The 19657-nt window shown below is 35.6% G+C and overlaps 1 protein-coding gene across 10 annotated transcripts in view; it reads right to left on the reverse strand.

The window, feature by feature from the left end:
- Positions 1-19657, reverse strand: part of LOC150092673 (liprin-alpha-1-like) — a 778236-nt gene that overhangs the window by 84326 nt on the left and 674253 nt on the right. For all 10 annotated transcript variants that reach the window (XM_090414522.1, XM_090414524.1, XM_090414523.1 and 7 more), the window contains one exon: positions 4844-4943. In XM_090414522.1, the coding sequence (XP_090270648.1) occupies positions 4844-4943 (100 nt within the window). The remainder of the gene's footprint in view (positions 1-4843; positions 4944-19657) is intronic.

The raw sequence follows: 19657 nt of genomic DNA on the forward strand, positions 1-19657 counted from the left end.
TGTTTTAAATGCAAATGACATGGTGCATTGTCAACAATTAATAAAACTTTAAAATCGAGAGCTTTTTGCTTCATATATGTTTCCACTTCTGGTACAAAGCAATTATTGAACCATTCAGTAAATACAGCAGTTGTCATCCAGGCCTTTGTATTAGCCATCCAATGTACCGGTAGCTGTTTTAAATCTTTGAATTTTAGAGCACGTGGTCTTAGTGATCGATTTACTAGGAGGGGTTTCAACATTCAATCCACTGATGCATTGCTACAAAGTAACAATGTTACTCAATCTTTGCTTGCTTTACAACCCCATCTCAGACTTCGCGATATAAGTTCGACTAGGCATTTTCTTCCAAAACAATCCTGTTTCGTCAGCGTTAAACACTTGAGCGGGACAACATCCATCACCTTTAATAATTTTGACTAACTTCTCTTGAAAATTTTTGGTTGCTTCTTCATCTGCTGCTGCGACCTCGCCTGTAATCTTCACTTTATGAAATGCATTCCTTTTTAAAAACCCGGTTAACCATTCATTGGTAACTGAAAATTCTTTATTTCGTTGGTAACTGAAAATTCAGCCTGGGAAGCAGAAGTAAATGCTCTAATTGCTTCATCTGTTCATAAAACCAAAGAGCATTTTATTTAATTAAATAACCACTTATAGGAATTCTTCTTTGAGTTAATTCTTCAATCCAAATTATGAGCGCTCATTCCATTTTTTTCTAATAAAGCATCTCTTGAGTATGATGATAATTTGGCACTTAGTTTTGTGCCAGAAATGACAGATTTTCTTATTGCGACTTCATTCTTTTTAATTGCTCTTATAGTAGATTTGCCTAAATTAAAATGTTTACCAATCGCTGTAGATCCCTCTCCTTTTGCTAAGCGATCTAAAATTGCAATTTTCATTTCCAAAGTAATTGTTTTTCTTTGGTGCTTTTTTTTTTCTCCATTGGGTCAAATTAAATCTTTAAAATAAAAATTAGCAAAATTTAGACTTACGGTAATGAAAAGACAAACACAAACTTATCCACATGCAAAATTAAACTTCACGGACACTCACTGCTTATACGTTAATCACGTTACGCCAGAATGTGCTGCAACACACTGTTCATTATGTACAACGGTACATAACTTCAAAACTGCATAAAAAAGATACGCATAAAAAGAGACCCGAGTGTGTGTATATATATATATATATATATATATATATATATATATAGCCACTTTTGTCTTAAATTTGTGAATGGTACAATGCTACATCTTTTAAAATTAATTACTGTGAGATTTGAGTATTTGCTCCAAAAACTGGGACTTATAGTTGTACAGTAGTTTTCAACATGACCTCTTTTCATTAATTGAGGGGCTGACAATGAAAAGGGAGTAAGTGCCAAAATTTACAGAAAGTTGTTTTCTCACTGGAAGAGATGTATGTTCCAACGTCAACGGTATAGAAAAGGAGACAGGTAACCTAGCCCATTCGTTCTAATTGTAATTCACATCAACAGATCGCGCTGGATGCAATTTTTCTCTAGTTGGCATTCGGTTTTTTGCTTCTCCTGTAAAATTTGGAGTTTGGCACTTACACCCTTTTGATTGTCAATGCCTCAATTATCTTCGTTCCTCAATGTACAAAATATGCTTGATCATTTTAGCATCTGTCAATATCATTACCTTGAATGTACTGTCATGAACTATAGAGGATATTATGATAGTCTAATAAAATAATAATTTCATTTTTTAAATCAATAATTTTCTTCCAAATTGTTGTCTTTCAAATTCAGTGAAATTCCTACAAGGTATAAGAAAATTAGCCCAGGGTGATAAAACCTCCTAATGTATCAATGTACTGCTGAAGATTTTACTCACCTGTTTACTTTTTTTCTGGATAACAAAACACAATACGTATAGGTTATTTCCATTACAATCATCATCAGCCATTTTCCGTCCACTGCTGGATGAAGGTCTCCAAGTCCTCCATTCATTCCTATCTTGAGCATTTCTATGCCACTGAGTTCCTGCCATCTTTTTAATCTCACCCTCCCACCATCTCTTTGTCCTTCCTGTAGCTCTCTTCTCATCCTCTGGGATACCATTCTGATATTAACTTTGTCCATTTTTTGAGTGTTACTTCTTGCCGTTTGGATCTCTTAATGGCTGTTATAATGTCTCTCACCTTAGTCTGATCCAAGTATTGTGTTTTCCATCCAGAATGGTAATACCAAGTAATGATCTTTCCATTTTCCTATGGGTAATCCTCAACTTGGTCATTTTATTAGTCCAAGTCCATGTTTCACTTTCATATGTTATGACTGGAAGTATACAACTGTCGAATATTTTCCTTTTAAGGCAGATTGGGATGTTTCCTTTGAGTTCTTTGCAGGGCTATCCAACCCAAGTTGAATACTCTATATATAATTTCTTCTTTATAGTCACCCTCTGCTGTGATCTTTTGTCCTAGGTAAACACAGGCACTTTCTGGTAATGTATTTATTATATATCATTTTTTTTTGTCTTTTTTTATATTTAATCCTTTCTTTTTACTTTCTGCATTCAATTCAATTCATTGAACATTTGTAGACGTTCTTCTACAGAGTTTCGTAAAAGAACAATATTATCAGCAAATTTGGTCTTGGGTGTGGACAGCAGCGTTTTCTCCCCAGCTTACCTGGAGTTTTTCATCCCGTAAGCAGGCAAACCAGCCCCTTGAACACAATTCCTCTTTTTTTTCCAATGCAGGTTTTTAAAAATTTCTTCTGGGCTACTGTAAATAATTTAGGTGAAATGGCATCTCCCTGCCTAACTCCCTTTTTTATAGGAAATTTCATATCTGCTGAATTTATTAAAGTTAAAAAAAAAGTTGAATTTATATATATATATATATATATATACATGTGTATATATATGTATATATATATGTATATATATGTATATATACATATGTATATATATATATGTATGACGATTCACTGACTCGGTTGAAATACATATTGTAAAATAGAGTTGAATGACTTAAACCGAGAGTTAGGTAAAAAAAAAAGGGGGTTTAATAATAAAACACAACTAGTTTTGGCTTATAACAGCCTTCATCAGGTGACATTATAAAAGAAAAGAAAAAACACTAAACACTGATGGTTAAAAAACTATGAACACCATACCTTCAGTGTTTAGTGATTTTTCTTTTCTTTTATAATGTCACCTGATGAAGGCTGTTATAAGCCGAAACTAGTCGTGTTTTACTATTAAAGCCCCCCCCCCTTTTTTTTTACCTAACTCTCGGTTTAAGTCATTCAACTTTATTTTACTATATATATATATATTTTTTTTTTTTAAACATAGATTTAATGACTTAAAAAACCGAGATAACTTATAAAGATTTTAATGAGAATAATACAACTAGTTTTGGCTTATAACAGCCTTCCTGAGGTATTCATAAAGGAAAAGAATAGTAATAAACATTGAAGTATCTAAAAACTGGAAATTACAGGTAAAAATTGCCACACATAATTGATACATAAAAAACGTATTTTATTTTTATTTTTTTCAAGTTGTTCCAACAGGTGTGCCATTGTTTATTGCCAGTGTGCGTGCAGGCTCACATGAACGCCAATATTGAATAACTGCAGCATGGCTATCTGGGATGTTATAACTCAAATTGTTGTTTAAGTGGACAGGGTTCAGCAGGATTTCCCTTGATTCTACAATTTTTCTCTCAAACTCATCATCACAGCGAAAAATATTTTCTGATCTATCCCAGCAAACAGAGTGGCTTTGTTGATCATCATTAGGATTATTTGAAAAAAGAACATGACTAGATAATGCAGTTGCATGAGATCTTTTGTAAGAGATGTCTCTCTTATGCTCTTCTATACGTTGTTCAATAGATTTATATATATATATATATATATGACTAAGCATATCAATGTAAATTTTTTCAATTCCTTGATTTTTAAAGTCTTTTAAAATAGCTAATGTTAAGATTGAATCAAATGCCTTTTCAAAATCTATGGATGCAGAGCTAAGGGTTCTTGGTATTCATTTGTCTTTTCAATTATTTCTTATCATATCTGATAAGAAATTTCAATGGTGCTGTAATTTTTTTCTGAATCTTGCTTGTTCTGAAGATTGACAAAAATCTAATCTGTTTTCTATTCTGTTGCTAATGATTTTTGTGAAAATTTTGCATATTGTTGAAAGGAGACTGATTGGGCAGTAATTTTTAATATCTACTCTGTCTCCCTTTTTAAAAACTATAATAAGAATAGTACTGTTCCAACTCTCTGGTATTCTCTTCTTAGGCATGAGGTATAAATTTTACTTAACATAGTCATGACTGGTACACTACCTGCTTTCAGAACTTCTATTGGCAACTCATCTTCACTTGGAATCTTTCCATTACTCATACTACCCACTTCTTTTAAAACATCAGGGCATATGGCCTGATGTTTTAAAAGAAGGCCTGGTTGGCCGAGTGGATAGCGTATCTGCTCTCCAGCAAAAGGGCTGCGGGTTTGAATCCAAGCGTGGGCATGAATGTTTGTGATTGTCTGTGGAAATACCAGTGGTGGTAGGCGGTAGATGGCGTTGGTGTAGTTGCGGTCAGTTGTGATTGAATGGTGGAGACAGAGTTGTAGATCTGGTGCCCTCCCTCGATGAGTCTTTGGAACTCTCTGGAGGTGTCAAATAATAATAATAATAAATATTTCTTCCTCTTTCATATGAGATTTCATTACAATGACCTACACAAACTTTGGGATTTGTACTGTACCCTTTTATAACATTTTGATAAGTCTCAACATGAAAATCCTAACATAACAAACAGAAACATCTAAAAAAATTTAACTTACTTTTTTTTTGTCCTACGATCAAAATCAGCTTTCTGTCCTAAACCACCACTTAAACCAACAGAATCACCTGCTGCAACATCACTGTCTAGATATGTAGCACCTGCACCAAAAAATAAAAACTTGTTACCATTCTAAACAAAATATCTTTAGCAGATGGTAAACCTTAGTCAGGTGGATGTATGATATGTAGAGAGTACAAATGATGAAAATTGATTTTGTTAAGAGATTAATTGTTTATTCACTGAACTTCAAGAGTTTAGTGTGCAATACAGTTTATAAACTGTAGGAGATAATAATGAGGGATAAAAAATTCATTAATTCCAGATCTTCTGTGAAGTATGATGTTTGCTAGATGGAAGGGAAGAAGTTTTTCACTATACAAGGGTCATTTTTATTCAGGTACTAAGCAACCAATATATTCAATACATCAGCTAGAGTTTTGCGAGAATGTATAAAGGAACTGGCAATGCCTTTGACTAAGCTGTTTAATTTAAGTCTCAGCTCTGGTAGAGTTCCAAGGGAGTGGAAAGAGGTTAAATTATTCCTTTGCATAAGAGAAGTACTAAGACTACAGTAGCAAATTATAGACCAATCAGTATCTCAGGTGTGCTGATAAAAGGAATAGAAAAATTGATCAAAAAGAGAATTAAAGAATGGGTAGATAAAAATATGATACTGTATGAGGGTCAACATGGCTTTGTGTAGGTCGGTCATGCCTTAGTAATTTACTAACTTTATAATAGAGTAACAGCTCAGTTGGATAAAGGAAATGGCTACACAATGATTTTGCTGGATTTTGCAAAAGCATTTGAGAGAATACCACATTGAACTCTGATATGCAAATTAAAACAAATGGGAATAGATATGACACTGGTTAAGAGGGTGGCTGATGGACAGATATCAAAAAGTGGCATATGGAGTGGGGTGCTTAAGGGTCAAAGCTGTATAACTGAGAGGAGACCTCCACATAGATTTTAAAGGAATGTTGAGAACCAACTAGTGTTCTCAACATTCTATTGACCTAATATCCAATCCTCATTTTCTCGTGGTGCACCCTGTTAGGTATCTACCTGAATACTGAATGAACGAGGATGGGCTAGCAATTTGAGATTTAGCCAACCAAACTGTATTCTTATTGGCTTAAACCAAAATATAAAACGATGGTACAATATGATATAATTTCATGCCAGCTGGGGCGTCGCCAGGTTAAACATGGTCCTCGTTGTTTTCACCAGGGTGAATAGCAAAAAAAGTCAGATACTAGAACAAATCGTGAAACACACCCCAACTCAACGCCACCAGAGTTCAAGTCGGCACTTCAACATAAGAAGTCTGAATAGCAAAAAAAATGGAGTTAGCTGAGGAATTGGATAAGTACCAGATCGACATAATAGGGGTGATTGAAACAAAAAAAAAAAAAAAAAGGCAAAAACTGGTGAGATCTTTCTGAGCAAATCAGGGAAAAGAAGGTGTAGCTATAGTATTGAACACAAAATATAAGGCTAATATTGCTTGCCATTCAAGAAGATTGGGAATTGTTGGATTTCTGCTCAGGACATAGACTAGTTATTACTAATGTAATGTTCCAACATAAAAACGTGCACTAATTCACATGGAGAGAAGAGGCAATAATAAGCAAAGTCTCATTGATTATGTTATTGTTGATAGTGATGTTTTCTCCCTGGTGCAGGACACCAGAGTGTACAGAGGATTTGAAATTGAAAGTGATCACTATTCAGTCTTGAGCAGGATAAAATTGAATTTCATATTGAAAAGAATAACATGTAAGAAAGTTTTAAAGCGAATAAAAGTTGAGAAGTTCTCAGATGTGAGCTGTAGAATAAAATACACAAACATTATTGAAGAAAAAAGGAAACAGTTTGAGAAAAGGAACCCAACCTTGCAGGTTCAGTGGCAAATCCTGAAGAAAATATTGATTGATTCAGCCAGAGAGGCATGTAGTGAGGTTGTCTTCAAGGATAGAAAAATCAGAACTCCATGGTGGACACAGGACATTAAAGAGGAGGTGAAGGAAAAGAAGAAAGTATCTCAAAAGTTCCTGGCAAATATGTCAGCTTTTGCTCTTAGAGAATACAGAGACAAATGTAAGAAAGCTAAGCACTATGTAAAACTAGCTAAACAAAAGTCATGGAAAGACTTTTGTTTAGGAAGATATCCTTCATATATTTAATAATTACCTCAAAAAATTACTAAATGAAACAAGCAGTGACAACACAGTGGTAAAAAAAACCTCAAAAAAAAAAACCTATGCAAGCAGGGATACATATCCGTATTTGAAGTAGAAAAAGCCATCAAAAGCCTGAAATGTGGAAAGGCATTGGGAGTAGATGATATTCAACCAGAAATGCTCAAGAATGAAGGTATAAAAGTCTTGCAGTGACTGCAACTGCATAGTTCAGAAGGCCTAGACAGAGGGATGAATTCCAGATGATTGGAGTAGAGCTCTCAAAGTACACATATATATAAAAAAGGGAAATAAAACTGAATGTGAGAATTACAGAGGTATTTCTCTACTGAGTTTTCCTGGTAAGATTTATGCAAGTATACTTGAGAAACAGTTCAGAAAGATTGTGGAAGGGAAGCTTGGTGAAGAACAAGCTGCATTCAGGCCAAATAGAGTCAGTCGGTCAGGATCAGATTTTCACTTTACGACAAATAGTTGAGAAATCATGGGAATATAACAAAGATCTGGATTTAAATTTTGTAGAGCTTGAAAAGGCATATGTATTGTATGAAGCAATACTGAGTCTTTATTCGAGATGTAAGTGAGCAGTTAGAATTGAAGGAAGTACAGGAAGATGGTTTTATGTTAAATCCGGTGTCAGACAAGGATTTATATTAACCCCTCTGTTATTCTTTATATGGACACATTATGAAGGAAAGTGGTATTAAAGCTGATATCAAAATTGGAGATGTTAATGTCAGCTCTCCTTTATGCAGATGATGTTATGTCTTGTCGGATGTCATCTCCTTCCAGGAGGTTGACTACCATGAGCTTAAACCATGTACTGGTTTTGTGCTTCTCTTTTGCATTCTTCATAGGACAAAAAAGGTCCAGCCTTAATATTACCCATCCAATCTGTTCTTTGTCTTCCTCTTCTTCTTTTTCCTTATATCATTCCTTCTAGAAGTTTTTCGTACGGATTCATGCCTTAATATGTGACCAAGGTAGGTGGTTTTCCTTTTCTTCACTAATTGAATAATTGTTGTAATAGATATGATATGAAAGTGAGCAATAACAAGACAAAGACAATGAAAATAGGCAGAAGCATTGAAAATATCAACTGCATTGTGAATGGAGAACCTATAGAACAAGTAAAACATTTCAGCTACTTAAGCACGATTTTTAGTGAAGATGGTAAATTAAATATGGAAATAGACAACAGAATCAACAAAGCTGGTATGGTAGGAAGTCAACTGGATAAATTTTTATGGAATAAGAGAGAGAGAGAGAAATTAGTCAAAACACTAAATTAGCTGTATACAAGACAATGTTCAAACCAATTTTAAGTTATGGATCTGAGAGCTGGGTTAGAAATAAAACACTTGATCAAAGACTAGAGACCGCAGATATGAGAGTCCTGAGAAAGATTAGGGTCATGAACAGATGGCATCAATGGCAATATCATATTAAAAATGAGGATACTGGTAAAGGATTTGACATTAATAGCATCCAGGAATGTGCTAGCAGATCTAATCTCAGGTTGGTATGGTCACTTAAACAGAATGGGCGATGAAAGATTAGCAAAACAAGTGTTCTCCGCCAGGTTGGCAGGAAAAAGACCCAGAGGAAGACCAAGATATAGGTGGATTGATACAGTAAAAAGTGCCTTAGAAGACAGAAATATAAGATCTGATAATGTTGGAGTCTTGACAGGTAACAGATTGATTTGGAGGAAAATTGTAGATAGGAAGTTAGTAATGATGTACGCTTTTCATGTAGTACCATCATATCCTGTACACTCCTTGAGGGTACATTTCAGGAATTTGATGATAATGATGGTATATGGAGGGACAGAATCAAGGTAAAAACAGATGACTAGTGGTGTGCCTCAAGGTTCAGTGCTGGGACCATTGTTATTTAATTTGTACATGAATGATATAGGAAATAATCTGAAAGGAAATATTCAGTTGTTTGTTGATGATATGAAATTAAGTAGAGTAATAGTTAATCAAGGTGACGTGAAAAGCTTGTGAGATGATTTTAATATACGGTCAGTATGGACAAAAGTTAATGGGTGTCAGTTTAATGTCAAGAAATGTAAAGTCGTGCATTTTGGATAAATAGATTACAAGCTGTGTATCACATTCATGGCACTGTACTCCAAAAAATAGTAAAGATAAGGAAGATGTAATTCCTCTTTATAAGGCCTTGATCTGGATTACTGTGCTCAAGTCTGGTCCCTGGGTTTCTGGGGGGTTTGAGGAAGCAGTGGAGCGGATTCAGAGGCGAGTGGCCTGTAGAATGTTCTCTATGAGGAAAGATTGAAGGTGTGTAGATTGCAGAAGTTGGTTGATAGGAGAAAAAGAAGGGATATGATAGAAACATTTAAAGAAACAGTTGCTTCAAGTATTTTATATGACAGACGCAGGGAAAATGTTTCAGCACCTGGCTAGAGGGACCAGAGCAAGGGGTCATCCCTGGAAGTTGAATAAAGGTGTGGTTAGTAGAGGTGTGAGGACTAGATTTTTTGCTAGGAGAATGATGAATGAGTGGAATGGATTGCCAGAGTCAGTTGTGAGTGCTTTTTCTGTTAATGGATTCAAGGAGAGGTATGATAGAGTGGGTCTCCTACAATGAGTCTTTGGACTCCATAGAGGTGCCCATACAATAATAATAATAATTTTTTTACTTCTGAAATTAAAATTAATATAATTTTCGTGAAGTCTAATGACAACTCCACCACCCACTGTATGGTAACATGTTTTTTGCCTCTGATTTTTTTAGTTGGTTGCACTATTTCTTTGTGTAAATGGCTTGAAGTGAAAAAGAAGAGAGAAAAATAACTTATTTCGAGAAAAAAAAGTAAAATAATCACACACAGTTCCTCAAGCAAAACACAATCATAGAGGTCTAACTAGACTGAATACCTTCTTACCTCATATATGTTTGTTCTGAGTGTACACTGCTGTTCATGCCAATTCTGTTTAGGTCTTGTTTGATATTGTTAATCCATCTCAACTGGGCCTACCTCTTTTCCTGACATCTGGATCATTCAACCAAATGTCCTGCATTCTGACAACATGGTTGAACAAGCATAGCTTTTCCTTATATAAGAGGGAGTGGCTGCCTACTCCTCCAACATAGCTCATCATTATTCATGAAGTCAAGCCATCTTATTTCTAAAATACTCAAACAGCATTGATCAAAAGCAACAAATCTCCGATCACTCTTACATCATGTCCATGTTTCAGCTCCATAATGAAAAACAGAAAACAATGAAAACTGTCCTTCCAAACTTTCCATAATTTTTTTTGAACACTCCTGAAAAGTCATCCTAAATCTTCTACCTACTTCATTCCTCACTTCACCAATATCGGTTACAGAGAGAATGAGAACTGAGAGACTTACTCTATAAAAGATTATGAGAGACTAGGAAAAAAAAAAAAGATTCATCTTTATAATCTGCTTTCATTACCTCTATGTTCTCAATACAGATAATCAAACCTAGCTGACTTCCAGCATCATCAATTGTAGCAATAAAGTAATTAATTTCTTTCACATTATTTGTGAATAAGGGGAAATCATTAGCATAATCTAGATCAGATATTCTAAGATTGTTATACTTTAATTCCAAATTCTTCCTTTAGTCTTGTTCATCACAAAATCAATTACAAGACTGAAGAAAAAAGGTGACAGGAAACACGTCTTACTACCACTGTTATTTTAAACCATTCAATGAATGCCTAGGTTCCATAACCTCTAAAAACCTAGGAATTCTTTTCTACTCAAGAAGCTATTTAACACCCATCCAGCTACTAACCCTATACAAATCCCAAATCCCATTCTTCGAATACTGTTCATATATTTAAGGTGGTTCACCTAAAACCTCCCTAAAAATTCTTGATGCTCTCCAGAGGAGAGCAATTTGGCTCACAGATGACCCTTCTTTCACAGGTTCACTTCACCCTCTCTCTTAGAGATGCAATGTTTCAGCTATGTCTCTTCTACAGGTACTTCCACGGTCACTGCTTCAGTGAACTGGCAAAAATCAGTCCTCTGCTTGCTGTTAGATCTGTTAAAACAGAAAGTAGCAGCTGCCCAACATCCCTTTTCAGTACCGCTGCAAACACATTGAACCCGCTTCTCCTCTTCCTCATTTATTTCATCTTCCCCTGTCCTCTGGAGCAGCCTTCCTCAAAATGTGTTTCCCAACAACCTCAATCTCTTTAAGAAAAATGTCAACAGAGTTTTTCTTTCCTAATCCTTATCTGCACCTCACACACTGCACTGATGTACAATAGGTTCTTGTATCACTCATCTGTGGGATAAATTTAAATATATACAGTATTCCTCGACTTACGTCGAGGTTCTGTTCCATCCAGCAGGATGCAAGTCGATATATTAAATCAGAAGAGTCATAAGGATTAGGGACTGTAATAAGTATACCATCATTTTAATTTTAAACCTTATAAAACTGTACTGTGCATTACTCCACTATAAAACAGGAGAATGATCACCCAAATCTTCCTCCACAATCACATCTTTATTACCTTCCCTATGTGAAGGACCAGGCTACAGCTCTTGTGGTGTAATCTTTTCTTTCGTTTTTTTGATTAAAATGCCCAATGTGCTTCGCTTATTCCTCTTCTTCTTGTCATTGTAAATTTGCTTATAGAAAACAAATACATCGTGTACTTTCTTTTCTACTAATAAGTAGCGTTCAACATTGGGTCCATGTCTTCATTCTGAGAAAATCGCTAACTTCAGAGAACATTTCTGCAAGACCCTTCACTATGAATTGTTTAACTACCTCTTCTTGTTTCTCTTTTCCATCTTCCTTTTCTTGTTCTTCTTCTTCTGCAACACTTTGTTCCTCCAGTTCTTCGTTGGTGAACTCTCCACGTGCACTTTCTATGAGTTGAACTGTGTCGTCATCATTCACTTCGAGATTCAGACTGTTTGCTAGGCTCACTATTTCTTCACTCAATTCACAAAGGTCTTCATTTTTTTTCAAAACTTCCAAAATCATGCACAAACCTTTTTAATGTCTTTTTCCATATGTCACTCATACACTGAGAGGTCGCTTCGTCCCAAGCAACAGCAATATTTTTAATAGAATGATAAATATTGAATGCTTTGCAGAACTGCATGAGAGTCTGATCATTTCCTTCAGTGGCAGAAATGGCTTGTGAAAAAGTTCTCCATAGATAATAAGCCTTAAACACTGAAAGAATCCCCTGATTCAGTTGGATCAATGAAGTAGGGTTTTTTTAAGGAGAAACATAACCTTGATCTTGGAGTGAAGATCACCAATGTAAGGTAGATGACCTGGAGCATTATCTAGAATAAATAAAATTTTAAATTCTACATTTTCTTTCGCACAATAGCTTTCCATTTCACGCACATAACAGTTGATTAAGGTATCCTTAAACAATTTTTGAGTCATTCATAACTTCTCATTGCTCCGATAATGAACTGGAAGAAAACGCTTCCTAATGTTTTTGAAGGCTCATGGATTCTCGCTGTGCCATATCACAAATGGTTTCAGTTTATATCCAGCCACATTACCCCTCCCCCCCAACAGAATCGTAATATGGACTTTAAGAGCTTTGAAACGAGACATAGATTTTAGCTTTTAGTGGATGAATGTCTGCTTGGACATTTTATTCCAAAACAAGGAGGTCCCATCCATATTAAATATTTCATGTGCAAATAATTTTCCTCCAAAATAATTTTATCCAATTTCTCCACAAACTCCTTGGCAGGCTTCTCATCAGCACTTGCAGATTCACCATACATTTTCACATTATGCAGCGCAAAACTCTGCTTGAATCTCAGGAATCAATCGGAAGAAGCTTTGAATTCATAGTCGTAATGGGGCCCTGCTTTATCCTTCAACATGTTGAAGAGACTTAGTGCCTTAGCGGTTATGGTCATAGTACTAAGGGGTATGCAATTTTGGTTCAGGTCCTCTATCCATAATGCAAGTAGCTTTTCCATATCACTGATAGGACCTTGTTGTTGCTTTGTCACTATCATCAATATAATGGAAGCAGATCTTTTCATAGCCTATACGATTTTATCCTTATTTTTCAAAATGGCCATCACTGTAGAATGAGACCATCCGAAGTCATGTGTGATCACACTGACGAACTTACCAGCTTCGTGTTGCTTTATAACTTGCAACTTTGTTTCAAGATCAATTGTTCGCCTCTTTTTTCTGAGATTCTTCACAAGGTTTTTTGAAGCGCATGATGCATTGTTGCTTAATGGAAATCTTTTTACTTTATGCTTGCTTGCATCTTGTTCAAAAGTATAGTCAAAAATGTTATTTATTCCCTTATGGGATCAGGAATGTATCTTCAAACAGACGTAAGTCGAGTGATGATGATATTTATCCATTTAACTCCCACTTGATTTACTCTCCTCACTCTACGTATGCAGTCTGTGATTGCCTACCTCAACTACTCCTTTACTGCTTCCCATAATGGCATTATGGGAAAGCCCACTACCCAGACAAGTTTCAATCTTTATTGAGGTCTCATCAGTGGGAGCCAGATGCAGAAATGATATCAAGGTTGAAGTAAAGCAATAAAGCTTAGCATTATCTTAACTAAGGCAACTGATGTGAAATCAATAACCTCCATATACAAGTAGCTCAGTCGTGAAGTGACTTCATGTGCAAACTACCATCTTACTGGGTGTTATGCTAGTTTTCTGGCAAGAAAGTAAGATAGATTACCTTCAACAATCAGTCTAAGTGAGATATCTTTAAGTTTTAAGGTAATCTGAATAGTGTGGGATGAATTTTTCACTACTTCAGTTGAACAGGTTGTGTCATCTTTTAAAAGTTTGGTGGTTTTCTTATTGATCTGTTTAGCCAAAATCTGGTAACTACTTGGTAGGTGCTGTGGTTGGAAACTACCACATAATTTTTTTTCTTTTCTATATAGGATGTCTTATTTAATAATACAACAGTGGCTTTCTTTTGGAAGAATGTGTTATATATATATATATATATTTTTTTTTTTTAAAATTGATACTAGCAATTACTTCTTTGTTGAGGTTGCTTGTGGATGTTTACGGTTCATATTTTTTTTTAACTATTTGACATGGAAGTGGAAACTTAGTTCTGTCTTTCTTGGTATGACTGATTGTGTCAAGAGCATTGACCACCTTAGAAATTGAAGCAAAATTCCGACAAATATCTAAACCTAGACATTCATTACTTAAAAATTCCAGACCAGGGAGGTTGATGGCTGCTGCATTGTTGTCTAAGATGGCCATGTTTTGCAATGAGGTTATCTTTCTTTGTACAGTAAACCCTTGATTTAACAGACAAAATTTCTGGTCCATGTCATAAGTGAAAATTAACACCCTGTTGATTTTAAACTGCTTTTAACTAAGATTTGCTTATAATTAAATTAACAGGTTACTTTTTGTTATTAATTTCCTGTTGTTTTTAACAAATTTTGGCAAATAGGCTCTCATATGTTGGAAAAACACTGCAGTAATTTAGCTGACATAAATGAGTCACTGCCAATAAAACATGTTCACTGAATGATTAGGACTTGATCACCCCAATCGCACTGTAATTGGTTCTTTTGTCTCATGGTGTGACTTTCTGCGGCAGTTTTATTACACACATTTTCTTAATTTTAGGGAGTTAATTATAAAAAAAAACAGCAGAATTTAAAAGTTCAAAAGTTTTTTCAAAGCAGGATTACCTAAACCAAGCTTCTCAACATCGAACATTAACTTCACATTAACTTATCTAAAAGTGTGTGTAAAACAATTTTTTTTGTTATTACATTGCTAATATTGATAAAATTGCAGTATAATGTCACAGATATTTTTATTTTAAAAAATTCGCGATTTAACAGCCACCCCTTAGTTCCTGTTAGTCCGTTAAATTGAGGGTTTACTGTAATTAAAGATAGCACACTTTGTTATAAGTCGTTCTAGTATAGGGTTCCCATAATGTTTTATTAAAATCTGGGACATTCGGAAATTTTTACTTAAAAAACCCGCAACATTTTTAAAAAAAAAACGGGACGTTAAAAATTAAGAAAACCAAAAATAAAACTATTATATATGCTGCACTTTAAATTAAACACTGCTATAAACATACATTAATATTAAATCCACTTTAAAAAAGGATTATTAATCACAAACATATTTAATTAGAAAAATATATATCAGATTTATGGACCTGTTCAAGAAATTTCTTTCTTTTGATATTTGATTATAGAACTCAGCACGAGAGAAATTCTTTACAATGATTTAAAGCTTTTACTGTCTCAATTTCAAGTCTGTTTTTTTTTCATCTCTCCAGAGCACATTTATTAATGAAAAAACACGTTCAACAGCTGCATTAGTTCCTGGCAGTGCTAAACAAAAACTAACTAGGCATTTAATACTCCCGGAATTTATACTCTGCTTTGTAAAATGAGCAAACATTTCACACCATTTATCACTGACACTTTGATCCTTCTGTTCACTCCAAACTTCAAATTTGCTTTCACAATATTTTTTCACACATGCAAACTCATCAAATAAGTCCTCTTCATTCAAAACATGGTAGCACTCTCTGCATGAATATGCAGCTTTCTTGTATGTTCTTCCAAGTCACAGGATCCTTTTCCTTCAAATTAATCCAATCCAGAGACTGAAGAGGTGGGAGAAATGGTGTATACACCACTCCTGAATATATTCAATACAGGTGAAGCAGCTTTCAAACTTTTCAACTGTTATGTGTCCTTCTTTTTCTAATTCATGCAACTGTTTTGTCACAGTAGTTGTAAGAAACTTTTCTGACTTCCTACAATTTACCTTTCCACCAGTTTAGAAAATATTAATCATTGTTTGTTTCATCTTTCACTTTGTTAGATCTTGAATAAAGACCTTTTCGTCAAAAGGATCATTCATTCATTCAAGATTTAACAAGAATACAATAATAACCAAGAAATACTTGTACTGTTAGTAAAGAAACAAATTGTTAATAGAGAACATAATTGAATTACCTTAAAATGAAGTACAAAAAAAGGGAGGAATTTGTCTGTCTAGATAGAAATATTGTTGTTTGAAAATACTAGTAAGAAAAACTACTCTATGCAAAATGTATGTCAATGCAAACAAAGGTCCAAAGGTTGCGTGTGAGTTACCTACGATAAGCGGAACGCCCGAAGCGAAGGCATTCGTGGAAAGCAAATTGAACTCGCGTTCCCCGAAAAGAGTTGTAACTAAACAACTTAAGGACCAATAGGAAGGCACCGTGAGAAAACTTCTGCAATGAAAAAGAGGGTGCAACAAGGGATAATAAATGCGGGTTTGCATGGGTTTCAAACCCCGTTTTTTTTCCTGTTTTCTTTCAGACCCACGATACTGACCAGTGGAAGGGAATTCTACGACTTCGGACGGCAAGATTCAACCCGTTGCTGACTAGCATGTATTGGGCGAGCTGTATGTGAGATGACGGCGTCCACTGACTCAGACCATCAGTAGAAGTGCTACAAGAATGAGACGACGGAAAGTTCCTCCAGGGAGACGGGCAGTCTGATGATAGTGACCAGCAGTTTGCCCAGCAGAGTGCAGAAATGGTTGTATGAGACGAGCGAAGTGACCTCCACGTGGACGCAACCCACTGAAGCAGTAAAGTATCTAACAGTAAAGGACGTGACAAAGGGGACATGGTAACCTCATGCGCCAGTGGTAATGTACAGAATTCTCTCATTTTATTAACAATTAGCATTAGAGGAAAAGGGTGAATCGGTTTCTAGTTGGAAGAAAATGGACAATTGCCTAGAGAACTTTTTGAATGACTTAAGTTCTTGTGTGAGACCTAATTAATGTGGTGGGGGTCTGTGTTAGCGTTTGAAGTTAAAATCGTAAACTTGTGTTTTCCCATGCTAAGTGTGGCCAGAGGATATGAGTTATATGTTCGTTAACTAGAGTGTTCATTTATGATTGTCAGTTGATTTAGTATAGGTAATGTGATAAGCTTCTGATATGTTTAAACCTAACTGTAAACTCATTAGATCTTTAATAAACATGTTTTACTATGTAAGCCTGATTTATTTATTTATTTAGCATATGGCATAATAAAGACACACATGACATCAGAATATATAAATCCATATTGGTGCAGACAATAAAAATGAAACAAGTAATGCACATATACAAATATCATGTAAAAAAAAAAAAAAAAAGTCTAAAATTTTAAGTCTAGTTCAGATAGCCAATCAAGAGCTGAAGGATTTGCCTCAAAAAAGTCTCTCCGGTCACCAGGGTAGGCTCTTATGCTGCAGTTCTCCACAATGTGCTGGATGGTTTGATTTATGGCCCCACAGTCACATTGGGGTGTAGGTGATCTTTCCCACTTGTATAAGCTGTCTGCACAGATTCCATGTCCTGTGCATATCCTATTTAGACTTTTCCATAGGTGATGCGGAAGCTCAATCCCTTTCGGATTTTGGTTGGGAAGGATATACTTGTTTAAGTCCGGTGGCGAATTTTCTTTCCAATTTTCTAGCCATTTTGAATTAACATTGAAATTGCTATTGACTAGTTCTTCAGCCAGTATTAGTGGAGACCGTCAGGATTTAAGGCGATTCATGTTTTTCATGTTTGTATATTGGAGGTCTTCATGTATCGGCAACAGGGGATTGCTGTTCATTTTTTTGTATTCTTTTACTAGAGCATTTTGTCTGCGTAAGTTTGGTGGTGCAATATTGCTCAAAGTTGGAAGCCAGTAGAGGGGGGGGGGTGGATTTGACACAACCTGTTTTTGTCCTCATCGCTGCATTTATTTGTGTGTCGATTTTCTTGATATGAGGACTGTTTAGCCATACTGGTGAACAATATTCTGCCGCAGAGTAGACTAAGGCCAAAGTGAAGTATCGCAGTGTAATAGCAGAAGAACCCAATGTAGAACCACATGGTTTTTGTATGATGTTATTACGGGTTCTGATCTTTAAAGAAAGATTCTCCAGATGTCTTTTGAAAGATAGTGTTCAGTCCAGGGTAATACCCAAATATTTAGGGAAATCTTGGTGCTGCAGCACTGTGTTGTTAAAGCTGACCTGAAGTTTCCTATTTGCCAATTTGGTGTTTAGGTGAAAAGAGCTAATCAACCTCGGTCTTATTGAGGTTTGGTGTTAGTCTCCATTTATGAAAGTATTCCCCAATGGTTCTAAGGTCATTTGTGAGAATATCTTCTGTTACTTCAATGCTCTTGTGTTGAATGGCGAGGGCTATGTCATCAGCATAAGCAAATTTTTTGGACCTAGTTGTAGGTAGATCAGATGTATATAAGTTGAATAAAATTGGTGCTAATACTGAGCCCTGTGGGAGCCCATTGCTCAGCTTTCTCAGTTTGCTCATTTTGTTTCCCAGTACCACATGGAAGAACCTGTCAGAAAGCATGTTACCAATAGTCTTATGATGGATTGGCATGGTATGACTTGTATCAGCTTGTATAGCATCCCCTCTTTCCATACCGTGTCGTATGCAACAGTAAGGTCAACAAACACAACAGAGGTTTTCAAACATCTCTGGAAGCCTGCTTCGATATGGGTGGTAAGGCTTAGTACTTGGTCCGTACAACTACATTGAGTCCTAAAGCCTGCTAGCTCAACAGGGATAACGTCAGATTTTTTGGCAGAATTTTGTTAAGGAGGAGTCTCTCGAGGAGCTTATAACAGCAACTAAGGAGCGATAGCTGTCTACTTGATTTTGCGGCTTGTTGGGTTTTAATATGGCTATTATTTTGGTTCTCTTAAAGGCTGTTGGAAGGTTTCTGGTCTTTAAAATGTGAGAAAAGAATCTTGATAGCCATTGACAAGCATTTTTTCCACAGTTTACCGAGAATTCAGGATGAACACCATCAAAGCATGGTGCTTTGCCAGTTTTCACCTCCTTCATGGCCTCAGTTATTCCATCTGTGGTAAATTCTCTTGAAAATTGGAAACTACCATTTGCACTTTGTCGTAAGTATTCATTTTTGAGTATTCATTTAACTTCCCGTGTGTGTTGATGATCTCGAGAAGCTCTAGACAGCGAGGTTATTCGACAGGCAATTTGATCTGGAGTCACCAAAGCATCTTTACAAGTGATTGAGTTACTTACACCTAACTTCTTTAATAGGCTCCATGCTTTTCTACTTGATTATTTAAAGTCTAAGTCCTCTGTAGTTTTTATCTATTTTTCTCTGCGCTCATTATCAAGCTTCTGGAGTAATTCGTCAGCTATGTCACAGTCACCAGATTCTAAGTAGACTTGGTATAGCTCTTCGCAGTCTTTATTCAAGCCAGGTATGTATTCCTTTAGGAAACCCCTTGGAATATACTTCTTCGCTGTTGATATGACTGCTCCAATAAATCTGTTGTAATTTTTACTCACAGGAGGTATCCATCTTATTATTTATCCAGTTCTTGTAAAAAATCCTGCCAGTTAGCTTTTCTAAAATTCCATCTTGGTCATGGAATAGACCGTATTATTGGTATTTGTATTCCTACTTCTACCAATACTGGGCAATGTTGGCTGTGTGGAAAATCTTCAAGGACTTGTCTTGTTGTGTATATCGGTTGATTTTGCAAATTTTGGGTAACAAAGCAGAGGTCTGGGTTGTA

The sequence above is a fragment of the Typopeltis vanoorti genome, chromosome 25 (assembly GCF_054136105.1).
Source record: "Typopeltis vanoorti isolate ZY-2024b chromosome 25, IOZ_Tvanoo_1.0, whole genome shotgun sequence".
Lineage (NCBI taxonomy): Eukaryota > Metazoa > Arthropoda > Arachnida > Uropygi > Thelyphonidae > Typopeltis > Typopeltis vanoorti.